General features: G+C 36.8%; 1 protein-coding gene across 3 annotated transcripts in view; it reads right to left on the reverse strand.

Annotated features, from left to right (window-relative positions):
• Positions 1-14,258, reverse strand: part of LRBA (LPS responsive beige-like anchor protein) — a gene marked incomplete at its 5' end in the record, with an annotated part of 425,426 nt that overhangs the window by 244,330 nt on the left and 166,838 nt on the right. For all 3 annotated transcript variants that reach the window (XM_082482677.1, XM_082482676.1, XM_082482675.1), the window contains one exon: positions 808-974. In XM_082482677.1, coding sequence (XP_082338803.1) covers positions 808-974 — 167 coding nt within the window. The remainder of the gene's footprint in view (positions 1-807; positions 975-14,258) is intronic.

The raw sequence follows: 14,258 nt of genomic DNA on the forward strand, positions 1-14,258 counted from the left end.
AATTGAACAATGAATAAAGGTTACTGGGAAAAACAGTTTGTTGTCTACTCACGTATTTCTCTCATGCTTATTATTCCATTGCATTCAAATAACAGTATCTGAATATACTAGCATATTCAATGTGGCTTTGTTCTAGTCTAAATATGTTTCAGTTATTCTTAAACCTTAATTAAGGATGTAGTACAAGGACTTGAACTTGTACTTTAGCTTTGCAAGTGAAACTTTAGCTGTGACTCGTGCTAAAGAAGTTAGACAAGTATCATTCTAATGAAGGTACATACTGAGAATTCCAAAATAAGAATTAATTTGGTGGTACTGTTTTCACCTTAAAATTACTAATACAAAATTCACAATTTTCCTCTAACTTAAAAAGAGGTTTGTTTGTCTGTTTGTTTAAAGTTTGGCAGAAAACAAGTTACTAAATTGAGGTTCAATCTTGTACCATATAATGCACCATGACGAACTATATTTACTTTTAAAAATTATTTTTCAAATAAATGATAGGGCTAGAACTGGACATTCAAAACAAATTCTTTCACATTATTAGAGCAAAGTTTAAAGTCACAAGAGAATCACCCTGTTTTTTACCATTCTAACAAAACACTAGTTCTCTGACATTCACCCGTACTAAACACTGACAAATGCATTTTACCTTTTTTATATCAGTCTTTTTAAATAAAAAAAAAAAACTGAAAAACCTTGTTTACCTTTAAATTTGACGAGAAGACATTAATTCAAATCACCTGAGCACAGCTGAACACAGCCTAAATATCAAAAATGTTTTAAAACACCCCAAAAATGCTTTACCTTGGTGCTGAGCTTCCCCAGGCTCCATGCTTGTCTGTCAGAATATTGACAATTTTCTGTATTAGTTGAGTTGCAGTCACCTGGTCTCGGTACTTAGCTGCCATTATCAAATGATGACACATTTTTTCTTCTTCCCGTTTGTCTGCAGAATACTGGGCACACAGTGACTAGAAAGAAAATAAAGACTTTATTACTTTGCATTTTCATTACACGATCCAAAGGAACTTTGAAGCACTTCATAATTAATTGCTTATACAAAACCCTTGAGAAAAAAGAATTAACTCCATTTTACAGGTTTGAGAATTGAGGCACTGTGCAGCTGCCCACAGTAAAGCTGTCCAGAGCACCAAGCAGAGGTTCTTGGTTCGTCATGAATTCTTTAACCACATCGCACACACCCTCAGGATTTAGCAAATGCCAACACGTTAGTGGCGTGAGTACATAATAAAACATATAGGCATAAAGACTTTTAGTTTATAACAACGTAAGTGAATAGCACTATAAAAACAAAGAGACAAGTTTCAGAATAATGAATGCCAGCTAGCTGGCCACGCCACTGCCATGACCCTTCATTAGATTTGGGTAGCCAACCATTCGCTGCTGTTTGTGTAAATATATAATTAAAAAACTGAGGAGAAAATCTACATATCTTCAGATAGACAGCAGCCAAAACGTTTATGAAGACTGAATCGACCTTTACCAGATGTCTTCTTGAAGTTGAGCACATTTGCAGGCCAGCATGGGGAAGTTTATCATTTTCCTAGCTGTACTACACCTGTTGTACAAACATCATCTGTTTGCTGAGGTACTCAAAACCAAATACTGGCAAATAAGAACCGGAAGTCACACCTACAAACAGAACTAAAAACTACTGAAGATTCTTTGTTACAACATTTTCTTATTATTTTTGGTTTTGTTGGGATCTTCTGAAAATTTGTCTGTTAATACAGAACTCAAAAAAACTGGCACCAAATTTAGATCACCCCCTCATCAAACCACTGTACATGAAGACCCACAACAAATTCAAGTATTGGTAGAAACAATAAAGGCTTTTCCCCACTTCAGCACTCCCTGTTTCTAATTTCAGTTTTCATCAGATTGCATATGTCAGACAAAGCATTTCAGCCTTTGTCAATGATTGGATTATTCTGTGATCTAGTTAGTAGAATGGACACAAATGTCTGCCTAACAACAAAAAAAATCGCTTTTTCTTTGTGAAGCACAGCTGATGCAGACACTAGCACGATTATTTCTTAGAGCTCAGATAACAGCACAATATCATACTGTTTTTTATGTTTAAAACAATAACAATGCTTTTTCTATATAAATCTATCTATGTACAAGCATTAGAAAATGGCTGCAAATAAAAAAATAGGCAGGCTATGAATGTTGTTGATATATGTGTATATGCAAACATATATGTCTTAAAGTGAGAGAAAGTAAGAATGTGGAAAGAACACAAGTAAAATAAAATTTGGGGTTCTGTAGAATTTTATAGACATTAGAAAACAAAAATGTACTAACAGATGAATAAGTTTTAAAAAGCTATTTTAACAATTTTAATATATTTACAAATTTCCTCATAATTTTTCCCACACCTTAGAGCAATGCTCACCTGATGAACAGACATCCAGAAGGAGTGAAGAATGAGCAGCTGACTTTCCAAGTCAATGAGACATCAAAAATTGGCTTTTGTACTCCCACATGAAGCACTCTGCCACCCCTCTTCACAAAAATAGAAGATGGCTAAATCATAACCAACACTAAACAAGATTTTTCTAGCCCCTTTTAAATACAGCTGTCTTTTCCAATACATTAATCTATTTTGCACCCATGATGATTTTGAGTTCTTTTCAGCACTTAGTAAATGTTTCATAAGCTGTTATCTTTAAGTTGCCTGAAAGGGCAGAATTCTAAAAACAAGTGTATAAGGTAAGCTAAGTAGTAAAATGTTTTAAAGTGCTCTTTAATGGATCCTCCTTTACAATTTGAACAGCAACTTTTCATATCTGACATAAAATCCATAGATATAAATCACATTAGAGGGTTATTCTTTCCCCATTATCAATCTCTGTCTCTTTATGGAACATTAAAGTCACATTTGACCTTAAAACATGATAAAATGGAAATCAAACTAGAATGTTTTGTAAAAGATATAATGAACTTGTACCTCTTTTAAAAAAGTCTCTTTATGATGTAATTTTGAACGCATCCTTCATTAAATACCAACAAAGATTTTCAAAGTGTAGCTGTGACATTCAAACGAAGGAAAAAATGGTATTGTACTGTCCTGACAACTTCCATGAAAACCGAATCAGCCTGTTACAAAATGGAAATGTATAGGACTCCACTTTTCAGCAAATTCAGCACTTAATAGGAATAGAAATTTGCAATTACCCACAAAAACTGAGAGACCCCAACATGCAGCAATGCCATAAAATTGTACCATCACTCCAGGAGGGACTTTTAACCATAGCACACTCTTTACAATATATATTTTACAAACAAGAACAGAAAGAAGCCACAGTTCTACCAAATATCTCACGTACACGTTTAGTTACTAACATTAGAAAGTTTTGCAAGAATAATCTTCTCCTTGATCACACAGGTGATTGTTCAGTGGTTCGTACCCACTATATATGCCAAATATGCAGCAAAAAAGAAGCTATTTCTTCCCCTCCCTCTCTCAAATAATTTTTAATACAAGAGTGAAAGAAGACTGACTCCACCCAAAGAAATGGAAAGAAACCAATCCCAAAGCAGCCAGTCACAACTAGACTGTTCTGAAAGCATTACAAAGTCTCTGTTTCTCTACTCTTTCATTTTCCAGATGCCTTCAGGTTCACCTGATCCACTGCTTCCAGAGATGCATGGAGTGGTACATGTTAATGCTCCACACTAAATCCCAAGCATTCCAATTATGTAAAATAAAAATTCAGCTTGACTTCTGTTTGTTTGATCTCTTATACTTGCAAAATGCACCCCGTCATGCTTGAATATGGTTTTACAATGAGAAATACAGTTGCATGCAAACAAATTTGTCAAACCTTCCTTCCACTAGTGCTTTGGCCTACATAATTTTTTTTTATCTGTTTGGGCAAGTGTGTAATGAAAGTATAATCACAAAAATATTGCAGTCACACTCATGACGAAACAAAAAATGTTGAAGGGAGAAAAACATATTTTCATACTTACACTCCACAGGTTATCTATAAAAAGTCTTAAATTCAGTGGCTGGCAAAAGTTTTACAAAAGGGAAGTGTATTAAGCAGGATCCTTTGACACAGCATGGAGCAGAGGAAAGACCCTTGTTCTCTACCCCTTCTTCCAGGATGGAAAAGAAACCTTCTCTTCGCTATTATCGCAGAGCGGAACAGAGTTTTTTCCTCTCTCCTGTCCCCTTCTTGGACAAGACTGCAGGCTATTTGAACATGTAGGTTATCTGAAGATTTATTTTTAAGGAATGGTAATTCTAAAGGAGCACAAGGTCATCCAAAAGGCAAGTTATAGATATGAAAATACAATACATTCTGTATGCAGGAAATATTCCAGAAATACTATTGCAAAATACTGACAAGGTGAATTAGTCTATTCTGCCTGTCTATATTTCAGTGAAGAGGAGGATTAATCTAGGGTTTTCAGAACTATTTAATCTTTGATCTTTATAATAATGTCAAGTAAAAGATTTACTCTGCACAGTATCATCTGCATATGCACCTTTGCAGTCCCAAAATTCTAATGTAATGCTGTCTACAAACTACAGTGTAGCGTTTTTAAAAGCTGTATTGCACTTTTTTACTTTTTTTCTTGAACTCAGAGATCACTGAACACTTTTATATATGCCAGCTCCTTTGTTTAATTTGGCTAAAAGCTACTTGCTTTGTGACCAACCTGTGTCAGAGGGTGTCCTTTAATAGGAAAAGTCATCCATAAGATAACATGTAGTCTTGCCACCAATGCAAATTCCCTACAAATAAGGATATTTTAGTAAATGAAGGAGCTCCTCAATCCTCTGCTTTCACAGATCTTTGCACTTGACCTCTGACCTGAGGTTTAAAGTCTGGACTAAAAATGCTACCCAGGGAAATCTTACAAAGACTCCTGAATAAGACTTAGAAAAATGAAAGCTTAAAACCTGAACAGCGAACAAAAGTCAACCAATGACAACGTCTGACAGCCACCGTCAATTCTGAAGTGATGCCTCTGTCATCCAACGACTCAAAGTATTGATTTCTCTCAGCATGAAAAAAGCTTAAGCCAATGAAATAGATATAGCATCATCCCCCCGATAATAGCCATCAAGGTTAACACCAGCAGAACACTTATCAAAGTATCTCTTCTATTTCTTCTTGTTTTAATGGACTGAACACAATGCAATGGCTTCTCATCTCTGCAACCTATAGTTTTCCAAACCTCATTTATCCACTTTTCCAGCCTTTTATCTGATTTGAAGATTAAAAAGAATCTGCATCTAAATCAACTGTTTGTAATACGAATGGGAGGGGGAGAGGGCAGAAGAATAAAAAGGAAAAAAAAAAAAGTGTTTTTTTAGCCAGATATTCCTGGGGAAAAAAAACATGCATTTAAAATCACAAGGGGGGGGGGGGGGGGGGGGGGAACCCACAGTTGACTTAGATCACACCAAACACAGACTGGTAACTGTATGGTCATGACCAGAAAAAAAACCCTACCACAGTCAATTGGGTTTAGCGATTAGAGAGAAATGCAAGGATCTCAAGAGACATCTGGTTTTAATCTGTGCTGAGTCAACAGCTTTATTTTTTACCTTTAAGTCTCACAGTATTAAGCTTTAGTAAACCCAACTAAACACTAGGCAACAGCACTTTTACTGAAATTGCATCTTTCAAATGAACCCATTTTAGTAGAGTAGGTAAATGAGACAAACTACCAAGAGTTCAACTGGATATAAAAACAACTGACAGAATAAATAAATAGTAAAGAGTAGAGACAAATATCTGATTTATTCTGCAGTATCCATTAGTACCATAGACTTTTTTTTACCTTTTTCTTTGATGCTCATCTAATTGATATTATTTGTGTTACAGTAGCACAATTGGATCACAGTCAAAGACAAAGCTTTGCACAAACAAGTAAGAGCTCTTACTCCCTGCTAGAAACTGGGATTTGCTATATATGCCCTACATTATTCCGATATTCTAACTCTCTAAGCATCACTGCTAACCATTGGCATAAACAATATGCAGAGATAAATGTTCTTTTTGAACCCAAGAAACCAGCTCTTACTGTACATATGCCCAAATGCTTTGCATTCAAAGCATGCACCAGGATAGACCCTTTTGCAAATCCAGTTTACGTCTGCAGTCACTTTATACTGTTCTTGTTTTAAAAGAGGCTAAGAGCCTAAAAACATTACACTTGGGCATTAAATTTGAGATCCTGTGGCTCTGCACCTTCTAAATACAAGACATTTTTCAAGCTAGAAATAATCAAAGTACAATTCCCCTATGCTCTAGAAACAGTGAAGCTCAGCACTTCTGCATAGGTGGCTCTGTGCTCTCTGATTAGATATTAAGCAAAGAAAGAGCCAGTGATAATCATTTAAGCCATTTCCCAACCACACTGCATCAACCTTGTGACATTCAACTGCTTCAACACCACCACAGAGATTAGTACTGTATTCACTGAAGAACTTCTAGTTCAATGCAACAAATTAATCAGATCCATGAACAACTTCTGGAACTGACAAACTCACTTATTTGATAAGGAACAACCACTCTGTCCAGCAAATGAGATGTATACTTACATAATCTAAGGACTGTGCTTAGTGAGGGCCAAATTCAGGTTGCACTGTTCTGATTTTTCATAACTGTTGGATACTTGGTTTTGCAATCTTTCCATATTGTCATTTCTACACAACTTAAGTTTTAAAAAGGGTGAAAATACCTTTTAATCGGGGGAAAACACGTCTCAGAGTGGGCCAAATACAAAGAACTCTATCACTTCAACCAAAGCAAAGCAGTATTTCATTATGACCTCGTCAGTAACAACTAAAGACGTGTGAGCAACTTGTTACTGCCAGAATAGAAATACAGTATTTAATGCCAGTCTCCAAAGCTGCAGTGGAGACTGGCCTAGGGAACCGTCCCAATTCTACTTTTAATGCTCCCCAGCTTTTCTTTCTGTTCTTCTCTTCTCTGCAGGCTCTTTCTCATATTACCCACCCAAACTTCACCTTTTGTTCTTGGTGTTAGTACCTTAATCTAGCAACAGAACCAGTACACTCCCCCCCCTCTGTACAATATGAACACTAAGTGGAAGTAGGGGAAATAGTTATCATCCACTGTAATGGTGGTGCTGTCAGCTCAGGAAACATTTGCCAAATAAGTCTTGCTGTGGCTTTCAATCTGTTCTTCAAGATCTTGTGAAAAATCTTTGTATGACCAGGGGCCAGATGGCACATTTCCAATAAACCCCAACAAACTAAAGCTCTGAAATGTCCTCATTCACTAACTGTGACCACCACCTCTCCAACTGTCTTGTTCCACTGAGGCACAGTAAGGACCTCTGTTACCTGTAAGGTAGGTAGAAAGTAGTCCAGTAGTTTTGGCCCCAGCAGCCAAATAATTACTTCCCTAGGATTCAGATTTCCAGGCACCCTACTGCCAGCACAGTTCTTTTACAACTTACAGCACCAAGACTTGGCACAGGAGTGACACTGGAACAGATTGGAAGTCACATTCAGTTCAGATGGCACAGATAAACCTTAAATGAAGTCTCTAAGAGCAGTTAACACACTCTATTGAGCATTTTTGAAGAATGCAACTTACTAATTAAGAAGCCCTTAAAGGTACAACATAAATAACAATTTTTCACAAGTTTTGTGTCCGATGAATTCTCAATCATTTTTCTTAATAGGGGCAAAAGGTACATTTCTGACAGTGGGGAAACAATAACACCTCAAAACATGGAAAAAACCTAAATTCTCCGTGAAATAAAAAGAAGTAATTTTTTTAAATGTTTTAATTTGGAAACATTTTGCCAACTTTCTTTTCTAAAACAAGAATAAAATACCTAAATCTTAGAGAATTCAACCTCTGAGAGCACGAAGAACGGAAAAATTTAGCCAGAATGATTCAGATGATAAGAAGATGAACCAAAAGACAATTTGGAACCCTTATTACAAAATAACTTGTACCACTTCAATCTATATATGTGGCTTCAGCCTCTGGCTATATGTCCTGGTCTGAAGTAAAATAGAACCTAAATTCATAAGTCTCTTTCTCTCCCCCCTCTCCTTGGAGAGAGAGGCCGGGGAGAGCATCTTTCATTCTTTTCAGTGGCCAGTCCGGCCCAAACCACAACACTAGAACAAAGTGAAAGGCATTTGCATGAGTTAAAATTCTTTAATTTCTATAGCTATCAAAGAGACAGCTATAAATACTTAGGTACATTAGTATTTAACACAACTTATGTTAATTGTCTCAACACCTACCTTAGAGGAATGTGTATTCCTATACAGGACTCATTTTTAATATTATATAAGAACTTACATTCCTATTACATGTAGAATACAATGCAAAAAATAATCAACATACCTTTGTTGATTTTGTTATTTAGTGTTTGATATTTAGTCGGTGCTGCATCACACCCACTAAATTTCCTTATAAATTTGCAGAAGGTATGCAAAGCAAATTAATTTCCATCCAAAATCTCTGCATAAACAGTTTCCAAGATTATATAAAGTTCCAGATTTCTAAAAGACAGAAAGATTAGCCCCTTGAGATATCCCTGCAGCCTGGGGTCTCTGTTTCTATTTCTATTTTCTACATAGTTTCTCTCAAGCACTTTTCAGTTTTCCCTGTTTAGTGACTTGGTTTGAGAACACAACTCTGATTTTAATCCAGGAGCTTCAGAACGTATGAAAATATACCAACACATGAACAAAGAACAGAGAAATCACATTCATTTGAGATAACAAGGCATTCAGGCATAATAGTTTCCTATCTTGCTATGACTGGTTGCATGCCAATGACAAGCACATCTCTAGTAACCCTCAGTACTTTGATACCAAGTCGGTTTCAGACCTGACTGGGCTCCTTAAGATGTCACTTATGATGCTTAATGAAAAAAAAAAAAAAAAAAAATTAGCTTGCCTTTCTATAATTTTGTTCTGTACCCTGATAACAGAATCAAAGGCATATTTTGAATAGCAGTCGAGTACTCACTAGATGCTAAGAACAAAGGGAAAAATACCATCAGCACACAATAAAATCAGTGTATACACAGGGATACGTAGTGATAATTGAGGCAGATGTAGGAACAAATCTCCTATCATTCTGCACCAGCAACAGAAGGAGCTTTGAAAGCGTTCTGTGCCATATTTGGCAAACCTTTTGTGAAACCTGGGATATGAAACAGTCAGACATGAACACGAACTCATGACCCAAAAGGTAACTCATCTGTCCTTCACCAGCTTCTATCATGCTTGCTCCAAGCACTAATTTAGTGGGCTTGATCTCTAACAGTTCAGGACCTTTTCAGCTTCTCACAATGGAGAATGATCACGTTGACTGGCACATATCCTTGAGCAACACTAATAAATAGGACAAATGTGTATGCTGGCAAAGTATTTCTTCCTCACACAGAAAAAGAACTTTAGTATCTGCCATTAAGTCATTGCATCTTCATCTGTATCTGCAATAACATTTTCATTCATTATTAAGGAAAAGTACTAAGGGCTTCTTTTTTTGTCAGAGAAATTTCAAATTACAGAGAATCTGTGAAAAAAGAAGGATTATGTGAGATTTTATTCAAAAGTCTATTCAAAAATAACACGCTCAGTGCTGCTGATTCACAAATTTCTAATTACACTTCAAACTTGCTCTTCACCTTATGGCAAACTAAGATTCTTGACTGGCTTATTCTTTGGAGGACCAAATATTTTAAAAGTAGGATATTTTGATTAAGATGATGATGAAATGGCAAAGATTACAAAAAAAAAAAATTCCAGAAGCAAATGGGAAGGGTACTTAAAATATGGTCTTTTATAGCAGTTATTCTTTAAAGTCCTTCCTGGCCACTTATTTTACAAACATGTTAAGCAGTCACAATCCCAGCTTTAGCTTAACCTCTGCCTTAACTTAAAGCCTCCTGTCAGAATTCCTACAGCATCAAACTATGAAAAGCAAATCATTTGAACTTTATTTTTTCCCCTCTCCTTTTTTCAGTAGTCTATATTTCGTATTTCATTCCAACTAGCATATGACGTTTTTTGCTTTGTGATTGGTTCTCACGCATTTATGTAACACAATTTTGAATTTCAGAACCGCATGAGACAGGTATGAATAGGTTTGGGTTTCAGTTAATATTTTTTATTCAGGAAAACTTCTACCACCCTTGAAAGGTTGACATTTGGCTCTAAAATGATGATCTTAAAGGTTCCTTTCAACCTAGACAATTCTATGATTATATGATTTACGTAAGAGTAACATAAGATCCATTTCATGTGTTTTCTGTTTATTTTGCATTTCAATATTAAATACCAGAATTTGTGAAATGTCCTATTCCAAAGCTCTGGTGTTTCTGTCGAGTTCTATTTTTGGCTTTGTTTCAGTTCAGCATGCAAGGTTTTTCTGTCTGGTTGCTTTTTTTAAATGGTATGAGGATGTTTTCATACTACCCCTCGATAACAGTTACCAGCATCTGTTACAAACAGCTGAACTCAGGCACTTGGTGTAATGGCACAGAATAGATTACACACCACAACTGCACAAATCCTGCTTAACTAGATTGCATTAATTAAGTTTAATTCTGATGATTTTTAAAACAAGCATTGGTGATTTGATGTGAATTACAGTTCACTTGTTAACATTATAGGTATTGAAAGGAAGTACAGTGACTAATCAAAATCACCAGCTTCCACCAAGCATGCAGAAAAACAAAAGAAACTACTGAAATTATATAAAACATTATATAAAACACATGTAAGTGACAGTTATTGGACATACCAAAGAGCGATGTAAAAACATTTCTCACACACTTCAACGGCTTCAGTTACACTCTAGCCAGTAATCTACCTCTGTCTACTTCTAATATTCCAAATTTCTGAGTAGATTCAAACAACTGCCATTCGAAAATAAACTGAGAAACATTCCTCCCTCCTCTGCTGCTGACCATATGAAATTGCCTTGCAAAACAGTGTTGGTCCAATGCCAGCATCCCCCATCTTGGCTTCAAGGAAACCAACAACTGCTTAGAAATAAGATATTTGGGGCTTATGACAAGCGGTGTAGGAAAAAGTAAGCAAAAATATTCCAGAAGTCAGAATATCTGATTTTTTTTTTCTTCCATAACTGTTTAACACATTCAGGAGTAGCATAATTTAGAGATGTCTGTAGGTGGCATAAGGTCCTCCAGGGGGTTAAGGGCCAGCACAGAGCCAGTGCAGCTGAGGATGACCCTGTTATGCTGGTGGTAGTGGAGAGAGGCTGCCCCACAGACTGGCCAGAGGCCAGGGCCAACCCCCCCATCCTAGCAATGCCCACCACCTGATCCTTCCCAGGCCCTAAGCCACAGGGTCTGTGGGCTTCCCAGCCTCAGGCCGGCCCTGGTCCCGTGGCCCTGGCCTATTGTGGGGTGTCTGTGCTAGCCCTGACCACCCTCCCCCAGGGCTGCCCTGTTCTTCTCATGGTGGGTGGCAGGCAGAGATGCTTGGTGAGGTCCTGCCCAGGAGGCTGTGGCACTGCAGTGGGTGCCCAACTTACTGCAGGGGACTGCCAGCCCTCGTGGCACCCTGACAGTGTACTATAAATCTCTGGTCCCAAGTTACGATAAAATTCGTTTCACAATTGCCATATATTCCTTATAATATAGTAACCAATCCAATAACTAAGCATTTTTCTTGCTTTGTCTGTCACCTCTCAAATTTCTGAGGCAAGAATTGGCATCGGTCACAAAAGATGGAATCTCACATTGCTCAAAGCACAACGCACAATTCAGTGTAGTTTGATGAGATTTAAATCTCAAGTTTCCACAAGGACAGGCAAGGAGAAGGATAGAAGGAGCATGAACATCTGAAAATCCATTATGCCATAACCTTGGTACTAATATTTAGACACAGAATTCGTTCCAACAAATTTTTGACAAAAAAAAAAAACAACAGTATCTTGGCACTAGGGCACAAAGAAAAAAAAAGTGTAACAATGACCAAAGCACTTGTACTGCTCACCCTTATAGTCATTATCCTCCCATTCTAAGCCCTACTTCCAAGAGACATCTAAATCTTTTCTTTTAAATAAACCTTTGAAGATGCACTTTCTAAAAAGTGCATTAATAACAGGGACCTAGAAATGTGAGCAGGAAAAAGGTGGGAGGGAAAAGAGGATTGGTGAGGACAGTATCAGGAAGCGTATCTTTTTCCTTGCGTGAAACAGAGCAGTGAGGACAATTTGGTAAGGCTTTTTAAGGATTAAACTCTGCCACTTCAGTAGGACTTCAGATTAACAGTGAAATTCAGAGGTCTCTAAGTCACTTAGCACTTGACACAGTGATCACCTGAAGAGCAATTTAACTGCCTGATAGGTCTTCCTTTTCATGATCTAAGACCATCTCAAAGGCACTGACTCAACTCAGTTTTCTCCTGAGTCAAAGAGAAAAATCAGTAGGTGGACTCATTCTGTAAACATTTCTATAAAAGAATCAGATGAAGTGGGAAGAAAAAGAGTCAAAATCTATTCTACTGATTCGCATTTAAAAGCTAATATAGGAAAGTTAAGATGAAAACCTGGACTGCAAAGCAGTGAGATAGGAACGGCAATGTGAAAGGACCTTTCGGTTCCTGTTAAGAATTCTGATCAGTGCAGTCTTGTTCCCTTTCCTAGAAAGCTGTGTAGGTCTACTCAGAAATAAAAGGCTACTTTTAGAAAAGATTAGGAATGTCAGCCTTGGCTGGGTGTGGCTGTACCATTTTCCAACATTTCCCTACCTGGATCCCAGACAGAATTCAAGCCCTATCTACGACAAAATAAAGATCATTTTAGCAATTTAGTTGTAAGATCCTTATTTAAACAATTACAGCCTCTTTTCAATACCTCACTCATGGAGGTATTTATTTCAGCACAGTCACTATATTGTATTCAGAACAGAGTATTCTCAATGAAAAGCTGAAGCTTTCATTGGAATGAGAAATACCAATTCAGGATAAACTATTACACTAGATGTAATATTTTGCACAACTTCCTCCTCAATAACATTTCAATAAATGAAAGAGGAAAAATACTCTATGTGACTAAGAAATATAGGAAACATTGAGAACCTTAACTGTAACTGCCTTCAGGCTCTAATGATGAACTTTTCTAAACATCTCAGTATCTTAATGCATATGTTTTAATATGGTTTATTTCCCGCATTCCCCCAAAGTTGATTTTCATAAGCCACCTGCATGAACATCAAAAAATAAAGCTGTATGAATCAAACTTTGTCATGCCTAAATGAAGAGGCTGCATTAACAAAATGATGAGACTATGCATATTACGATTTGAGTGCAAACAAGAGAATGACTAGTGCATCCATAACTTACATAATCAAGAAACCGTAGGTCAAGACAAGCAGCTACTCAAACTATGGACTACATTTTCAATACAGACTTTTATACGGTTATGTATGCTATGTCTTTTAGGCACATCGACACCTGTTTGGGGGTTGCAAATAAATCTAACGTGAAGATAACTGTTCTCCCTGTCTTTTATAGACATATCAGTGTGCAAGTGCTTGGATAAATCCTTCAGATAGAAAGCGGATTTTACTTTCTAAAGCTGATAAGGGTCAGGGTTTTAAAAATTAAATCTTTTGGAGGACATACACATGACTACATTCAGCTACATTCAGTAGTTTAATGGGTCAATAAAAGAAAAAATATTGCAGGTACACAAACTTGTGCACAGTTATGTTTTTGTGCATACAGCTGCAGAACGAGCTGGCTTCATAGAGTCACTTCTAAATTTTCATTTCAAACATCAGCCGTTATATAAAAAAAAAAAAAAAAATTTGCAAGTAACACAAACAACATCCTAATATCCATATGCACCAAGTCTACCCTGGCAACTTCAGAACTGCAGAGGTTTCACATGAAATCCAGCTACAGTCAAGTGGGATGGACTTGTGGCCCAACAGTCAAGTGGCCCAACAGCCTGCACTCAGGTCGGTCATAAACAGTATTCACAACTCAGGTGCTTTTGCTAGGAAAAAATCAAATGAGAAAACAATTACACATGCAGAAACAGAAGTAGAATATAGGGAAATATTTTACAGTTTTGTGACCTCTTTCTTCAATTCCTGTTATAAACAAGCTTTTCACATAAAACCAATACTTTCAAAAACAAAATGGTATTTGAGAGAATATTCAAGACTACTGCCAGAAGTCTGTAAAATACATCTGGGCTATAAATGACAATATGTTGAATCAAAAGTTA

Source organism: Vanellus vanellus (genome assembly GCF_965231255.1).
Source record: "Vanellus vanellus genome assembly, chromosome: 4".
Lineage (NCBI taxonomy): Eukaryota > Metazoa > Chordata > Aves > Charadriiformes > Charadriidae > Vanellus > Vanellus vanellus.